This window comes from Athene noctua, chromosome 37 (assembly GCF_965140245.1).
Source record: "Athene noctua chromosome 37, bAthNoc1.hap1.1, whole genome shotgun sequence".
Lineage (NCBI taxonomy): Eukaryota > Metazoa > Chordata > Aves > Strigiformes > Strigidae > Athene > Athene noctua.
The window spans coordinates 331,431-346,059 of NC_134073.1; the positions used below are offsets into that span (position 1 = coordinate 331,431).

Consider the following 14,629-nt stretch of genomic DNA (forward strand, 5'->3'; position numbering starts at 1 on the left):
GCAGCGAACTTTGAGCCTCAGCCATGGGGCCGGAGCGCACGGGGGACGCCGTGGGGCGCCCCACGGCGAACAAAACCCCCTTAAATTTGGGGGACGGGGCGGCTTTCCGCCTGAAGAGCGGGAGGGAGCTGGCGCGGGCGCTGCTGGTGCTGCGGCTCTGCGCGCTCCCCCCGCTGGTGCGGCACGCCGGGACGGTGAGGAAAACCCCGAACGGCCCCCGAAAGCCCTGAAAGCCGGGAGATTTGCCCCAAAAATCAACTGGAATCCGGGAAATTTACCCCTGAAATCCAGGAAATTTGCCCCAAAAATCCCTGAAATCCGGGAGATTCACCCCAAAATGCCTGGAATCTGGGAGATTTGCCCCAAAAATCCCTGAAATCCAGGAGATTTGCCCCCAAAATCCCTGAAATCCAGGAGATTTGCCCCAAAAATCCCTGAAATCCGGGAGATTCACCCCAAAATGCCTGGAATCTGGGAGATTTGCCCCAAAGATCCCTGAAATCCAGGAGATTTGCACCAAAAATCCCTGAAATCCAGGAGGTTTGCCCCAAAAATCCCTGAAATCCCGGAGATTCACCCCAAAATGCCTGGAATCTGGGAGATTTGCCCAAAAATCCCTGAAATTGATGGAAATTTGCCCCAAAAATCCCTGAAATTGATGGAAATTTGCCCCAAAATCCCTGGAATCTGGGAGATTTACCCCTGAAATCCAGGAAATTTGCCCCAAAAATCCCTGAAATCCAGGAGATTTGCACCAAAAATCCCTGAAATCCAGGAGGTTTGCCCCAAAAATCCCTGAAATCCGGGAGATTCACCCCAAAATGCCTGGAATCTGGGAGATTTGCCCAAAAATCCCTGAAATTGATGGAAATTTGCCCCAAAAATCCCTGAAATTGATGGAAATTTACCCCAAAATCCCTGGAATCTGGGAGATTTACCCCTGAAATCCAGGAAATTTGCCCCAAAAATCCCTGAAATCCGGGAGATTCACCCCAAAATGCCTGGAATCTGGGAGATTTGCCCAAAAATCCCTGAAATTGATGGAAATTTGCCCCAAAAATCCCTGAAATTGATGGAAATTTACCCCAAAATCCCTGAAATCTGGGAAATTTGCCCCAAAGATCCCTGAAATCCGGGAGATTTACCCCAAAAATCCCTGAAATCCCGGAGATTTACCCCTGAAATCCAGGAAATTTGCCCCAAAAATCCCTGAAATCTGGGAGATTCACCCCAAAATGCCTGGAATCTGGGAGATTTACCCCAAAAATCCCTGAAATCCAGGAGGTTTGCCCCCAAAATCCCTGAAATCCGGGAGATTCACCCCAAAATGCCTGGAATCTGGGAGATTTGCCCAAAAATCCCTGAAATTGATGGAAATTTGCCCCAAAAATCCCTGAAATTGATGGAAATTTACCCCAAAATCCCTGAAATCTGGGAAATTTGCCCCAAAGATCCCTGAAATCCGGGAGATTTACCCCAAAAATCCCTGAAATCCCAGAGATTTACCCCTGAAATCCAGGAAATTTGCCCAAAAATCCCTGGAATCTGGGAGATTTGCCCCAAAAATTCCTTTAAATTGATGGAAATTTGCCCCCAAATCCCTGGAATCTTTAAATGTTTAAAATGTTTAAAATAATTTTTAATTTATTTTTTATATTTTCTAAAATTTCTAAAATCTGTAATTTTTAAATTTTCTAAATTTTCTAAATTGTCTAAAATATTTTTTAAATTATTAATTAATTATAAATTAACAATATTTTAATAATTAAATAAAATAATTTAATAATTTAATAATTTAATAATTACATTTTTAAAAATACCTAACATTCCTAAAGTTTTTAATTTTTAATTTTTTTTTAATTTTCTAAAATGTCTAAAATGTCTAAAATATCTAAAATATTTTTAATTATTAATTATAAATTAATATTTTAATAATAATTTAATAATAAATTAATAATTATTACATTTTAAAAAATTCTAACATTTCTAAAATTTTTAATTTTAAATTTTTAAATTTTTTAAATTTAAAATTTCTAAATTTTTTTAAAATTTTTCATTTTTACATTTTTAAATTTTAATTCTTTAAAACCTAAAATTTTTAAAATTTTTAAAATTCTTGATTTTTAAAATTTTTCATTTCTACATTTTTTACATTTTTAAAAATCTTAAACATTTTTAATTTCTGAAAATTCTTCACATCTTAAAAATTTTTCATTTTAAAAATTCTAAAAATTTCTAAAATTTTTAAAATTTTAAAATTTTTTTCATTTTTCCCGACCCGCTCCGCGTGACGCCTCTGCCCCACAGATCCTGGCGGCGTCGCGGCGGGTGCTGGGGCGCCGGCTGTGGGGGGGGCTCCTGCGGGCGACGTTCTACGGGCAGTTTGTGGGGGGCGAGACCCCCCGGGAGCTGGCGGCGGCGGGGGCGCGGCTGCGGGCGCTGGGGCTGCGCCCCATGCTGGCCGTCCCCACCGAGGGCGAGGGGCAGGACCACGACGGGTACGTGGGCTACCGGGGGGGGCGGGTTTGGGGGGGGCCCGACCCACATTTTCACCAAAAAAAATGGATTGGGGGGGGGCCGAGACTGATTTTAACAAAAAATGGGGATTTGGGGGGAGCTTGACACAGATTTTAACAAAAAACGGGGATTTGGGGGGGGCTTGACACAGATTTTAACAAAAAATGGGGATTTTGGGGGGGCTTGACACAGATTTTAGCAAAAAACGGGGATTTGGGGGGGGCCTGACACAGATTTTAACAAAAAATGGGGATTTTGGGGGGGGCCTGACACAGATTTTAACAAAAATCGGGGATTTGGGGGGGGCTTGACACAGATTTTAACAAAAAACGGGGATTTGGGGGGGGCTTGACACAGATTTTAACAAAAATCGGGGATTTGGGGGGGGGCCTGACACAGATTTTAACAAAAAACGGGGATTTGGGGGGGCCCTGACACAGATTTTAACAAAAAACGGGGATTTTGGGGGGCCCTGACACAGATTTTAACAAAAAATGGGGATTTTGGGGGGGCTTGACACAGATTTTAACAAAAAAACGGGGATTTGGGGGGGGCTTGACACAGATTTTAACAAAAAATGGGGATTTGGGGGTGCTTGACACAGATTTTAACAAAAAACGGGGATTTGGGGAGGGCTTGACACAGATTTTAACAAAAATCAGGGATTTGGGGGGGGCTTGACACAGATTTTAACAAAAAATGGGGATTTTGGGGGGGCTTGACACAGATTTTAACAAAAAACGGGGATTTGGGGAGGGCTTGACACAGATTTTAACAAAAATCGGGGATCTGGGGGGGGCTTGACACAGATTTTAACGAAAAATGGGGATTTCGGGGGGGCTTGACACAGATTTTAACAAAAAACGGGGATTTGGGGAGGGCTTGACACAGATTTTAACAAAAATCGGGGATTTGGGGGGCCCTGACACAGATTTTAACAAAAAATGGGGATTTTGGGGGGGCTTGACACAGATTTTAACAAAAAACGGGGATTTTGGGGGGCCTGACACAGATTTTAACAAAAAATGGGGATTTGGGGGGGGGCCTGACACAGATTTTAACAAAAAACGGGGATTTTGGGGGGGCTTGACAGAGATTTTAACAAAAAACAGGGATTTGGGGGGGGCTTGACACAGATTTTAACAAAAAACGGGGATTTGGGGGGGGCTTGACAGAGATTTTAACAAAAAACGGGGATCTGGGGGGGGCTTGACACAGATTTTAACAAAAAACGGGGATTTTGGGGGGGCCTGACACAGATTTTAACAAAAAATGGGGATTTGGGGGGCCCTGACACAGATTTTAACAAAAAATGGGGATTTTGGGGGGGCTTGACACAGATTTTAACAAAAAACGGGGATTTGCGGGGGGCCTGAAACAGATTTTAACAAAAATTGGGGATTTGGGGGGGGGCCTGACACAGATTTTAACAAAAAACGGGGATTTTGGGGGGACCTGACACAGATTTTAACAAAAAATGGGGATTTGGGGGGGGCCTGACACAGATTTTAACAAAAAACGGGGATTTGGGGGGGGCCTGACACAGATTTTAACAAAAAATGGGGATTTGGGGGGGGGCTTGACACAGATTTTAACAAAAAATGGGGATTTGGGGGGGGCTTGACACAGATTTTAACAAAAATCGGGGATTTGGGGGGGGCCTGACACAGATTTTAACAAAAAATGGGATTTTTGGGGGTTCTGCCCCACATTTCGCCCCCAAAAATGGGAATTTTTGGGGTCCTGCCCCACATTTCCCCCCAAAAACGGAATTTTGGGGGTCCTGCCCCACATTTCGCCCCCAAAAAAAGGAATTTTGGGGTTCGCCCCCCACTTTTATCCCCCCCCTCCTCTACTTGTGGGTCAGGGAGCGCTGGTACGAGTCCAACCGTGGGGCGATGCGGGAATGTGTGGGGCTGGCGGCCGCCACCGGCCCCCACCCCATGATGCAGCTGAAGGTGACGGCCCTGATGAGCCCCCGCCTCTGCGTGAGTTCCCCCCCCCCTGAAAATTGGGGTGAAAACTCCCCAAAAAAGGAAAAAAATTTTAAAAATTAAAAAAAAAAAAAAGTGGGGCGCGACCCACATATTTTTTTTTCGGAAGGAAACGGTGTCGCTGCGGCTGGAGGAGGGGGCGGAGCTGACGCCGGAGCGGGTGGAGGCGGTGATGGGGGGAGAGGTGAAAATCCGGGGGTTTGCCCCAAAATGGGCGATTTCTGCTGGGAACGGGGAAATGGGGGAAAATAATGGGGGGAAAATGGGGGAAAATGGGAGGAAAATGGGGGAAAATGGGAGGAAAATGGGGGAAAATGGGAGGAAAATGGGGGAAAATGGGAGGAAAATGGGAGGAAAATGGGAGGAAAATTAGAGGAAAATTAGAGGAAAATGGAGGAAAATGGAGGAAAATGGAGGAAAATGGAGGAAAATTGGGGAAAATTGGGGAAAATTGGAGGAAAATTGGAGGAAAATTGGAGGAAAATTGGGGAAAATTGGAGGAAAATGGAGGAAAATGGAGGAAAATTGGAGGAAAATTGGGGAAAATTGGAGGAAAATTGGGGAAAATTGGAGGAAAATTGGAGGAAAATTGGAGGAAAATTGGGGAAAATTGGAGGAAAATGGAGGAAAATTGGGGAAAATTGGAGGAAAATTGGAGGAAAATTGGAGGAAAATTGGAGGAAAATTGGAGGAAAATTGGGGAAAATTGGGGAAAATTGGAGGAAAATGGAGGAAAATTGGAGGAAAATTGGGGAAAATTGGAGGAAAATGGAGGAAAATGGAGGAAAATGGAGGAAAATGAAGGAAAATTGGAGGAAAATTGGGGAAAATTGGAGGAAAATTGGAGGAAAATTGGAGGAAAATTGGAGGAAAATTGGGGAAAATTGGAGGAAAATGGAGGAAAATGGAGAAAAATGGAGGAAAATTGGAGGAAAATGGAGGAAAATTGGGGAAAATTGGAGGAAAATTGGAGGAAAATTGGAGAGAAAATGGAGGGAAAATGGAGGGAAAGGGAGGGAAATTGGGGGAAATTGGGGGAAATTTGGAGGGAAATTGGGGAAATTTGGAGGGAAATTGGGGAAAATTGGGGAAAATTGGGGGAAAATTGGGGGAAAATTGGAGGAAAATTGGAGGAAATTGGAGGAAATTGGAGGAAATTGGGGAAAATTGGGGAAATTGGGGAAAATTGGGGAAAATGGGAGGAAATGGGAGGAAAATCGGAGGAAAATCGGAGGAAATTTCGGGAAATTTGGGGAAATTTGGAGAGAAATTGGAGGGAAATTGGAGGAAATAGGGGAGAAATTGGGGAGAAATTGGGGAGAAATTGGGGAGAAATTGGGGAGAAATTGGGGAGAAATTGGAGGAAAATTGGAGGAAAATTGGAGGAAAATTGGAGGAAAGTTGGATGAAAATGGGGGGAAACTGGGGAGGAATTGGGGAGAAATTGGGAAAAAATGGATGAAAATTGGGGAAAATCGGGGGGAAATCGGGGGGAAATTTGGGGAAATTAAGGGAAAATTGGATAAAAATTGGGGGAAGTTGGAGGATATTGGGGGAAACTGGATGGAAATTGGGGGAAAAATGGATGAAATGGGGGAAATTTGGAGGAAATTGGGGAAAATTTGGGGAAATTGGATGAAAACCGGGTGAAACGGGGTAAAATTTGGAAAACCGGATGAAAACTGGGGGAAATCCGATACAATTTGTGGAAATCGCATTAAACTGGGGGAAAACTGGTTGAAATCGGTCCAAATCACCCCAAAATTAATTAAATTTGAGGCAATTTGATAAAATTTGGGGAAAAAATTTCCCCCCCCCCCCCCCAGGTCGCCGCCTTCCCCTGCCTGACCCCGGCGGAGAACCGACACCTGGGGGCCTCCCTGCGGCGCCTGGACGACGTCGTCGGGGTGAGGAAAAAAAACCCCAAAAACCCCAAAAATGGGTCAAAAATGGGGTGATGGGGGGGTCCTGATGATTTTTGGGGTGTCCCCCCCCCCAGTTTGCGGCCTCGCGGGGGGTCCGGGTGTTGGTGGACGCGGAGCAGAACTCGGTGAACCCGGCGTTGAGTTTGGCGACGGCGGCGCTGATGGGGCGTCACAACGGGGCGGAGCCGTGGGTCTGGAACACGTACCAGGCCTACCTGAGGGTACGGGGGGGGGACGGGGGGGGGACTTTGGGGGGTTTTGGGGGGATTTGGGGGGATTTGGGGGGGATTTGGGGGGATTTAGGGGGAACGGTCAAAAATTGCGGAATTTTGGTAAAATTTAGGTTGAATTTGGGGTGATTGGGGGATAATTTGGGGGAGGGAAGGGGGTTACGTATGGGGTGGGGGGAAAATGTGTGGGGCGGGGAAAAAATTTGGGGGTTTGGGGGGGATTTGGGAGGGATTTGGGGGATTTGGGGGGAACGGTAAAAAATTGCGGAATTTTGGTAAAATTTAGGTTGAATTTGGGGTGATTGGGGGATAATTTGAGGGAGGGAAGGGGGTTACGTATGGGGTGGGGGGAAAATGTGGGGGGCGGGGAAAAAATTTGGGGGTTTTGGGGGGATTTGGGGGGATTTGGGGGGGTTTGGGGGGAACGGTCAAAAATTGCGGAATTTTGGTAAAATTTAGGTTGAATTTGGGGTGATTGGGGGATAACTTGATTAAGGGAAGGGGGTTACTTATGGGGTGGGGGGAAAATGTGGGGGGCGGGGAAAAAATTTGGGGGTTTTGGGGGGATTTGGGGGGATTTGGGGGGGTCTGGGGGTTTTGGGGGGAACGGTCAAAAATTGCGGAATTTTGGTAAAATTTAGGTTGAATTTGGGGTGATTGGGGGATAATTTAAGGGAGGGAAGGGGGTTACGTATGGGGTGGGGGCAAAATGTGTGGGGCGGGGAAAAAATTTGGGGGTTTTGGGGTGATTTGGGGGGATTTGGGGGGGTCTGGGGGGGATTTGGGGGGAACGGTCAAAAATTGCGGGATTTTGGTAAAATTTAGGTTGAATTTGGGGTGATTGGGGGATAATTTGAGGGAGGGAAGGGGGTTACGTATGGGGTGGGGGGAAAATGTGGGGGGCGGGGAAAAAATTTTGGCCAATTTGGGGCATCTGCGGGACAGGAAGAAAATTTTGGGGTTTTTTGCCTCATTTTACCTCAAATTTTCACCAATTTGGGGAATCCATGAGGTAGAAAGAAAATTTTGGGGTTTTTTGCCTCATTTTACCTCAAATTTTCACCAATGTGGGAAATCTGTGGGCCAGAAAGAAAATTTAGGATTTTTTTGCCTCATTTTACCTCAAATTTTCGCCCATTTGGGGAATTCGTGGGACAGGAAAAAAATTTGGGTTTTTTTTGTCTCATTTAACGTCCAAACTTTGGCCAATTTGGGGAATCTGTGGGCCAGAAAGAAAATTTGGAGTTTTTTGCCTCATTTTACCTCAAATTTCCGCCAATTTGGGGAATCCATGGGACAGGAAGAAAATTTTGAGGTTTTTTTCCTCATTTTACCTCAAATTTTTGCCGATTTGGGGAATCTGTGGGCCAGAAAGAAAATTTAGGATTTTTTTGCCTCATTTTACCTCAAATTTCCGCCAATTTGGGGAATCCGTGGGACAGGAAGAAAATTTTGGGCGTTTTTTTCTTCATTTTACCTCAAATTTTTGCCAATTTGGGGAATCCATGAGGCAGAAAGAAAATTTGGGATTTTTTACTTCATTTTACCTCCAAATTTTCGCCAATTTGGGGAATCCGTGGGACAGGAAGAAAATTTTGGGCGTTTTTTTCTTCATTTTACCTCAAATTTTTGCCAATTTGGGGAATCCATGAGGCAGAAAGAAAATTTGGGATTTTTTACTTCATTTTACCTCCAAATTTTCGCCGATTTGGGGAATCCGTGGGACAGGAAGAAAATTTTGGGCGTTTTTTTCTTCATTTTACCTCAAATTTTTGCGAATTTGGGGAATCCATGAGGCAGAAAGAAAATTTGGGATTTTTTGCTTCATTTTACCTCAAATTTCCGCCAGTTTGGGGAATCCGCGGGACAGGAAAAAAATTTGGGGGTTTTCTGCCTCATTTTACCTCAAATTTTCGCCAGTTTGGGGAATCTGTGGGTCAGGAAGAAAATTCTGGGTGTTTTTTTCCTCATTTTACCTCAAATTTTTGCCGATTTGGGGAATCCGTGGGACAGGAAGAAAATTTGGGGTTTTTTTGTCTCATTTAACGTCCAAACTTTGACCAATTTGGGGAATCCGTGGGCCAAAAAGAAAATTTGGGATTTTTTTGCCTCATTTTACCTCAAATTTCCGCCAATTTGGGGAATCCGCGGGCCAGGAAGAAAATTTAGGACATTTTTCGCCTCATTTTACCTCCAAATTTTCGCCGATTCGGGGAATCCGTGGTTCGGGAGGATAACGTTGTCTTTTTTGGGGTGATTTCGGCCGGAATCGGGGTTCCCCCGCAGGACGGGAGGCGGCGGCTGCTGGGGGACGCGGAGGCGGCGCGGCGACGCGGCGTCTGCTTCGGGGTGAAGCTGGTGCGCGGGGCCTACCTGGAGCACGAGCGGCGCCGCGCCAGGGCCGGGGGGCGCCCCGACCCCGTGCACCCCACCCTGCAGGAGACCCACCGCAGGTGAGAATTGGGGTGAAAAGAGGCGGATTTGGGGGTCTCCGGGGGGGTCGAGGCCCCCCCTGAGGCTCCCGGCGGCAGCTACGGGGAGTGTCTGGAGGCGGCGCTGGCGCTGGCGGCGCGGGACGGGCCCCGCGTCGGCGTGATGGTGGCCACCCACAACGAGGACTCGGTGCGGCAGGCGGCAGCCAGGTGGGTCCTGCGGAAAAAAGGCGGGGACGGGTTGGAAAAGGGGTTTGGAAAATGTTTAAAAAATCTTCTTTTTAAAATTTAAAAAAAAAAAAAAAAATTAAATTTCAGACTCGAATTTTTGAAAAAAAAAATTAAAAAGGAAAAGAAAAATTTTAAAAATAAAAAAAAAATTAAAAAGTAAAAAAATTAAAAAGTAAAAAAAATTTTTAAATTAAAAAGAATTTTTAAAAAATTTAAAATTAAAAAATTTTTTAAAAATTAAATTTTTAAAAAAAAAATTTAAAAAAATTTAAAAAATTAAAAATTTTTAAAAATTAGAAAATTTAAAAATTAAAAAAATTTAAAAATTAAAAAAATTTAAAACTAAAAAAATTTTAAACTAAAAAAATTTTAAACTAAAAAAATTTTAAACTAAAAAAATTTTAAACTAAAAAAATTTAAAAAAATAAAAAATTAAAAATTTAAAAAATAAAAATTAAAAAAATAAAAATTTAAAAAAAAATTAAAAAAATTAAAAAAATAAAAATTTAAAAAATAAAAATTAAAAAATAAAAATTAAAAAATAAAAATTAAAAAAATAAAAATTAAAAAAATAAAAAAATAAAAATTAAAAACTTAAAAATTAAAAAAATTTAAAATTAAAAAAATTAAAAATTAAAAAAATAAAAAATTTTTTTAAAAATTAAAAAAAAATTTAAAATTTTTAAATTTAAAATTTTTTTAAAAAAATTAAAAATAAAAAAATAAAATTAAAAAAATAAAAATTTAAAAATTTAAAAATTTAGAAATTAAAAAATAAATTTAAAAAAATTAAAAATAAAAAAAAATTAAAAACTTAAAGACATTCATACTTTATAAATTTTGAAATTACAGTTATAATTTATTAAAAAAAATTTAAAGAAATTGTTCAAAAAAATCTGTAAGAATTCTTAAAAACGAGAGGGTTTTTTCTAAGATTGAAAAATGTTTTAAAATTCTGAGGAATTCTAAATATTTTAAAAATTTAAAGAAATATTTAAATTTAAATAAATCGAATGCATTAATAAAATAATATCAAATTAATAATTATTTAAAATTAATATTAAATTAACGTTTAGTCAAAATTAATACTCAATATTTAAAATTAATATTAACATTTATTTAAAATTAATATAAAATTCATATTTACTTATAACTAATGTTAAATTAATACTTATTTCAAGTTAATATTAAATTAGTATTTATTTTAAATTAATATTGAATTAATATTTATTTCAAGTTAATATTAAATTAATATTTATTTAAAATACTGAATTGATAGTTAATATTAAATTAGTATTTATTTTAAATCAATATTGAATTAATATTTAGTTTAAATTAATATTAATATTTTAAATTAATATTAACATTTACTTTAATTTAATATTAAATATTTATTTAGAACGAATATTTAATATTTATTTAAAATAATTAAATAAGTATTTATTTTAAATTAATATTGAATCAATATTTAACTTAATATTAAATTTTTAAAAAATTAATATTAATATTTATTTAAAATTACGATCAAATTAATAATTAAAGTTAACATTAAATTAATATTTATTTAAAATTAACATTAAATTACTATTTATTTAAATAAAAACAAATATTTTTAAAAATTAAAACAATTTAAAGAATTTGAAAAAAACTTAAAAATAAAATTAAATTTGAAAAATAATTAAACTAAGCATTTAAATTGAAAATTAAAATTTAAAATTTTAGAAATTAAAAAATTTAAAATGAAAAAAATGTAAAAATAAAAAAATTAGAACGGAAAGTTTTTAGAAATCTAATTTTTTAAAAATTTTAAACCCAAAGATTTTAAGAAAGTTTTAAAATTAAAAAAATAAAAATAAAAAAATTAAAAAATGAAAATTCAGGAATCTTGAAAATCTAATATCTAAATCTAAAAAAAAAAAATCTAAATTTAAAAAAAATATTTTTAGAAAAAAGTTGGGGGGAAAAGGAAAAATCAAAAGGAATAAACGAAAAATTGCAATGGCAAAAATGAAAATTGAAAATCAGATCTTAAAATCGAAACTTAAAAAAAAAAGAAATTAAAAATTAAAATTAAATGTAAAAAAATCAAAAATTAACAAATACAAGAAAAAAATAAATGTAAAAAATCAAAAATAAAAATTGAAAATCAAATATAAAAATTTTTAAAAAGAAAGTAAAATCTCTACAAATCTATTCAATTCAGATCTTAAATATAAAAATATTTATATAATTAATAAAAATAACGTAATATTTAATAATTTAATATTTTGCAATTTATTTTTACCGTTTGACATTAAATTTAAAGAACCCAAATCAAAAATAGAAACATTTAAAATTTAAAAATCGAAGGTTTCAAAATATCAGAATTTCAAAATGTCAAATTTTTAAATTTTGAGACGTCAAAAATCTCAATTTTCAAAGTGTGAAAATTTAAAAAGTCAAAATTTAAAAAGTCAAAAGGTCAAATTTTAAAAATTGAAAATTTCAACATTTCAAAATGTCAAGATTTTCACAATGTCGAATTTTCACAATGTCACCATTTCAAAAATTCAAAATATCAATTCTTCAAAATTCCACATTCAAAATTTCAAAATCTCATTCTTCAAACTTCCAAACATTCCAAACATTCAAAATTCCAAAATTCCAAACTTTCAAAATTCCAAACATTCAAATTTTCAAAATTCCAAACTTTCAAAATTCCAAAACTCCAAAATTTCATTCAACATTCAAAATTCCCAAATTCCAAACTTTCAAAATTCCATTCAAATTTTCAAACTTCCAAACTTTCAAAATTCCAAACTTTCAAATTTTCAAATTTTCTAAATTCCTAAATTCCTAAATTCCAAAATTCCAAATTTCCAAACTTCCAAACTTCCAAAATTCAAAAATTCAAAAATTCAAAAATTCAAAAATTCAAAAATTCAAAAATTCAAAAATTCAAAAATTCAAAAATTCAAAAATTCAAAAATTCAAAAATATTCAAAATATTCAAAATTCCAAATTTTCGAAATTCCAAAATTCCAAACATTCGAAATTCCAAAATTCCAAACATTCGAAATTCCAAAATTCCAAACATTCAAAATTCCAAAATTCAAAATTTCCAAAATTCCAAAATTCCAAAATTCAAAATTCCAAAATTCAAAATTCTAAATTTCCAAAATTCCACAATTCCACAATTCCAAAATTCCACAATTCCACAACTCCAAAATTCCAAAATTCCACAATTCCAAAATTCCACAATTCCAAAATTCCACAATTCCAAAATTCCAATCATCCAAATTTCCAAATTTCCAAATTTCCAAATTTCCAAATTTCCAATCATCCAAATTTCCAAATTTCCAAATTTCCAAATTTCCAATCATCCAAATTTCCAAAATTCCAATCATCCAAATTTCCAAATTTCCAAAATTCCAATCATCCAAATTTCCAAAATTCCAATCATCCAAATTTCCAAATTTCCAAATTTCCAAATTTCCAAAATTCCAAAATTCCAAAATTCCAATCATCCAAATTTCCAAATTTCCAAATTTCCAAATTTCCAAACACTCAAACTCCAAACACTCAAACGGCCAATCATTACTCAAAATTCCAAACCTGCAAACTTTTCCAAATCCAAATTTCAAACATTCCAACAACTTTCCCATTTCAAAATTCCAATTTTATTTATTTTTTTTTTATTTATTTCCCCCCGTTTCCCCGCAGGATGGAGGCTCTGGGCATCCCCCGCCGCGACGGCTCCGTTTGCTTCGCGCAGCTGCTGGGGATGAGCGACCACGTGTCCCTGGCGCTGGGTAGGGCCCCGCCCCTTTTTCACGCCGCCGCCATTTTGTCCCGTTTCAACCCTCTCCCCTTTTTCGGGGCCGTTTTGAAGGATTTTTTTTAAATTTTTTTTGGTTTTTTTGCCTCCCTCCAGGCCAGGCGGGATTCGCCGTGTACAAGTCGGTGCCCTACGGGGCGGCGGAGGCGGCGCTGCCGTATTTGGCCCGGCGGGCGCAGGAGAACCGGGGTGTCCTGGGGGCCAACGGTCGCGAGCGGCACCTGCTGGCCCGCGAGCTGCGGCGACGCCTCCTCCGGCGGCCCTGAAAACCCCCAAATCCACCCCAAAACCCAGCCTGAAACTCTGCACCGAAAAAACTGCCCTAAGTCCAGCCCCCAAAAAAACTGAAAATCCCCCAAAATACCCCAAAAATCCCCCAAAACACCCCAAAAACCAGGCCAAAACTCCGCACCGGAAAAACTGCCTGAAGCCCGGCCCTAAAAAACCCTGAAAATTCCCCAAAATACAAAAAAAATTCCCCAAAACACCCCAAAAAACCAGCCTGAAAATCGGCACCAAAAATCTTCCTGAAAACCGGCCCCAAACACCCTGAAAACACCCAAAAATACCCCAAAACACCCCAAAAAAACAGCCTGAAAATCGGCACCAAAAAACCTTCCTGAAAGCTGGCCCCAAAAAAACCTGAAAATTCCCCAAAATACCCCAAAAATACCCCAAAACACCCCAAAAACCAGGCCAAAACTCCGCACGAGAAAAACTGCCTGAAGCCCGGCCCTAAAAAACCCTGAAAATTCCCCAAAATACAAAAAAAATTCCCCAAAACACCCCAAAAAACCAGCCTGAAAATCGGCACCAAAAATCTTCCTGAAAACCGGCCCCAAACACCCTGAAAACACCCAAAAATACCCCAAAACACCCCAAAAAAACAGCCTGAAAATCGGCACCAAAAAACCTTCCTGAAAGCTGGCCCCAAAAAAACCTGAAAATTCCCCAAAATACCCCAAAAATACCCCAAAACACCCCAAAAACCAGGCCAAAACTCTGCACCAGAAAAACTGCCTGAAGCCCGGCCCTAAAAAACCCTGAAAATTCCCCAAAATACAAAAAATATTCCCCAAAACACCCCAAAAAACCAGCCTGAAAATCGGCACCAAAAATCTTCCTGAAAACCGGCCCCCAAACACCCTGAAAACACCCAAAAATACCCCAAAACACCCCAAAAAAACAGCCTGAAAATCGGCACCAAAAAATCTTTCTGAAAGCTGGCCCCAAAAAAACCCTGAAAATTCCCCAAAATACCCCAAAAATACCCCAAAACACCCCAAAAAACAGCCCGAAACTCTGCACCGAAAAAACTGCCCTGAGTCCAGCCCCCAAAAAAACTGAAAATCCCCCAAAATACCCCAAAAATATCCCAAAACACCCCAAAAACCAGGCCAAAACTCTGCACCAGAAAAACTGCCTGAAGCCCGGCCCTAAAAAACCCTGAAAATTCCCCAAAATACAAAAAAAATTCCCCAAA

The 14,629-nt window shown here is 38.6% G+C and overlaps 1 protein-coding gene across 1 annotated transcript; it reads left to right on the forward strand.

The window, feature by feature from the left end:
• Nucleotides 1–23: 23 nt before the first annotated feature.
• PRODH2 (proline dehydrogenase 2) lies at nucleotides 24–13,438 on the forward strand. Its single transcript, XM_074930965.1, has 10 exons — nucleotides 24–194; nucleotides 2,308–2,498; nucleotides 4,385–4,505; nucleotides 4,588–4,695; nucleotides 6,338–6,418; nucleotides 6,511–6,657; nucleotides 8,953–9,119; nucleotides 9,198–9,308; nucleotides 13,032–13,120; nucleotides 13,243–13,438. Exons 1-10 carry the CDS (start codon nucleotides 24–26, stop codon nucleotides 13,410–13,412), a joined length of 1,356 nt encoding a protein of 451 aa, XP_074787066.1. The 3' UTR covers nucleotides 13,413–13,438.
• Nucleotides 13,439–14,629: the final 1,191 nt, after the last annotated feature.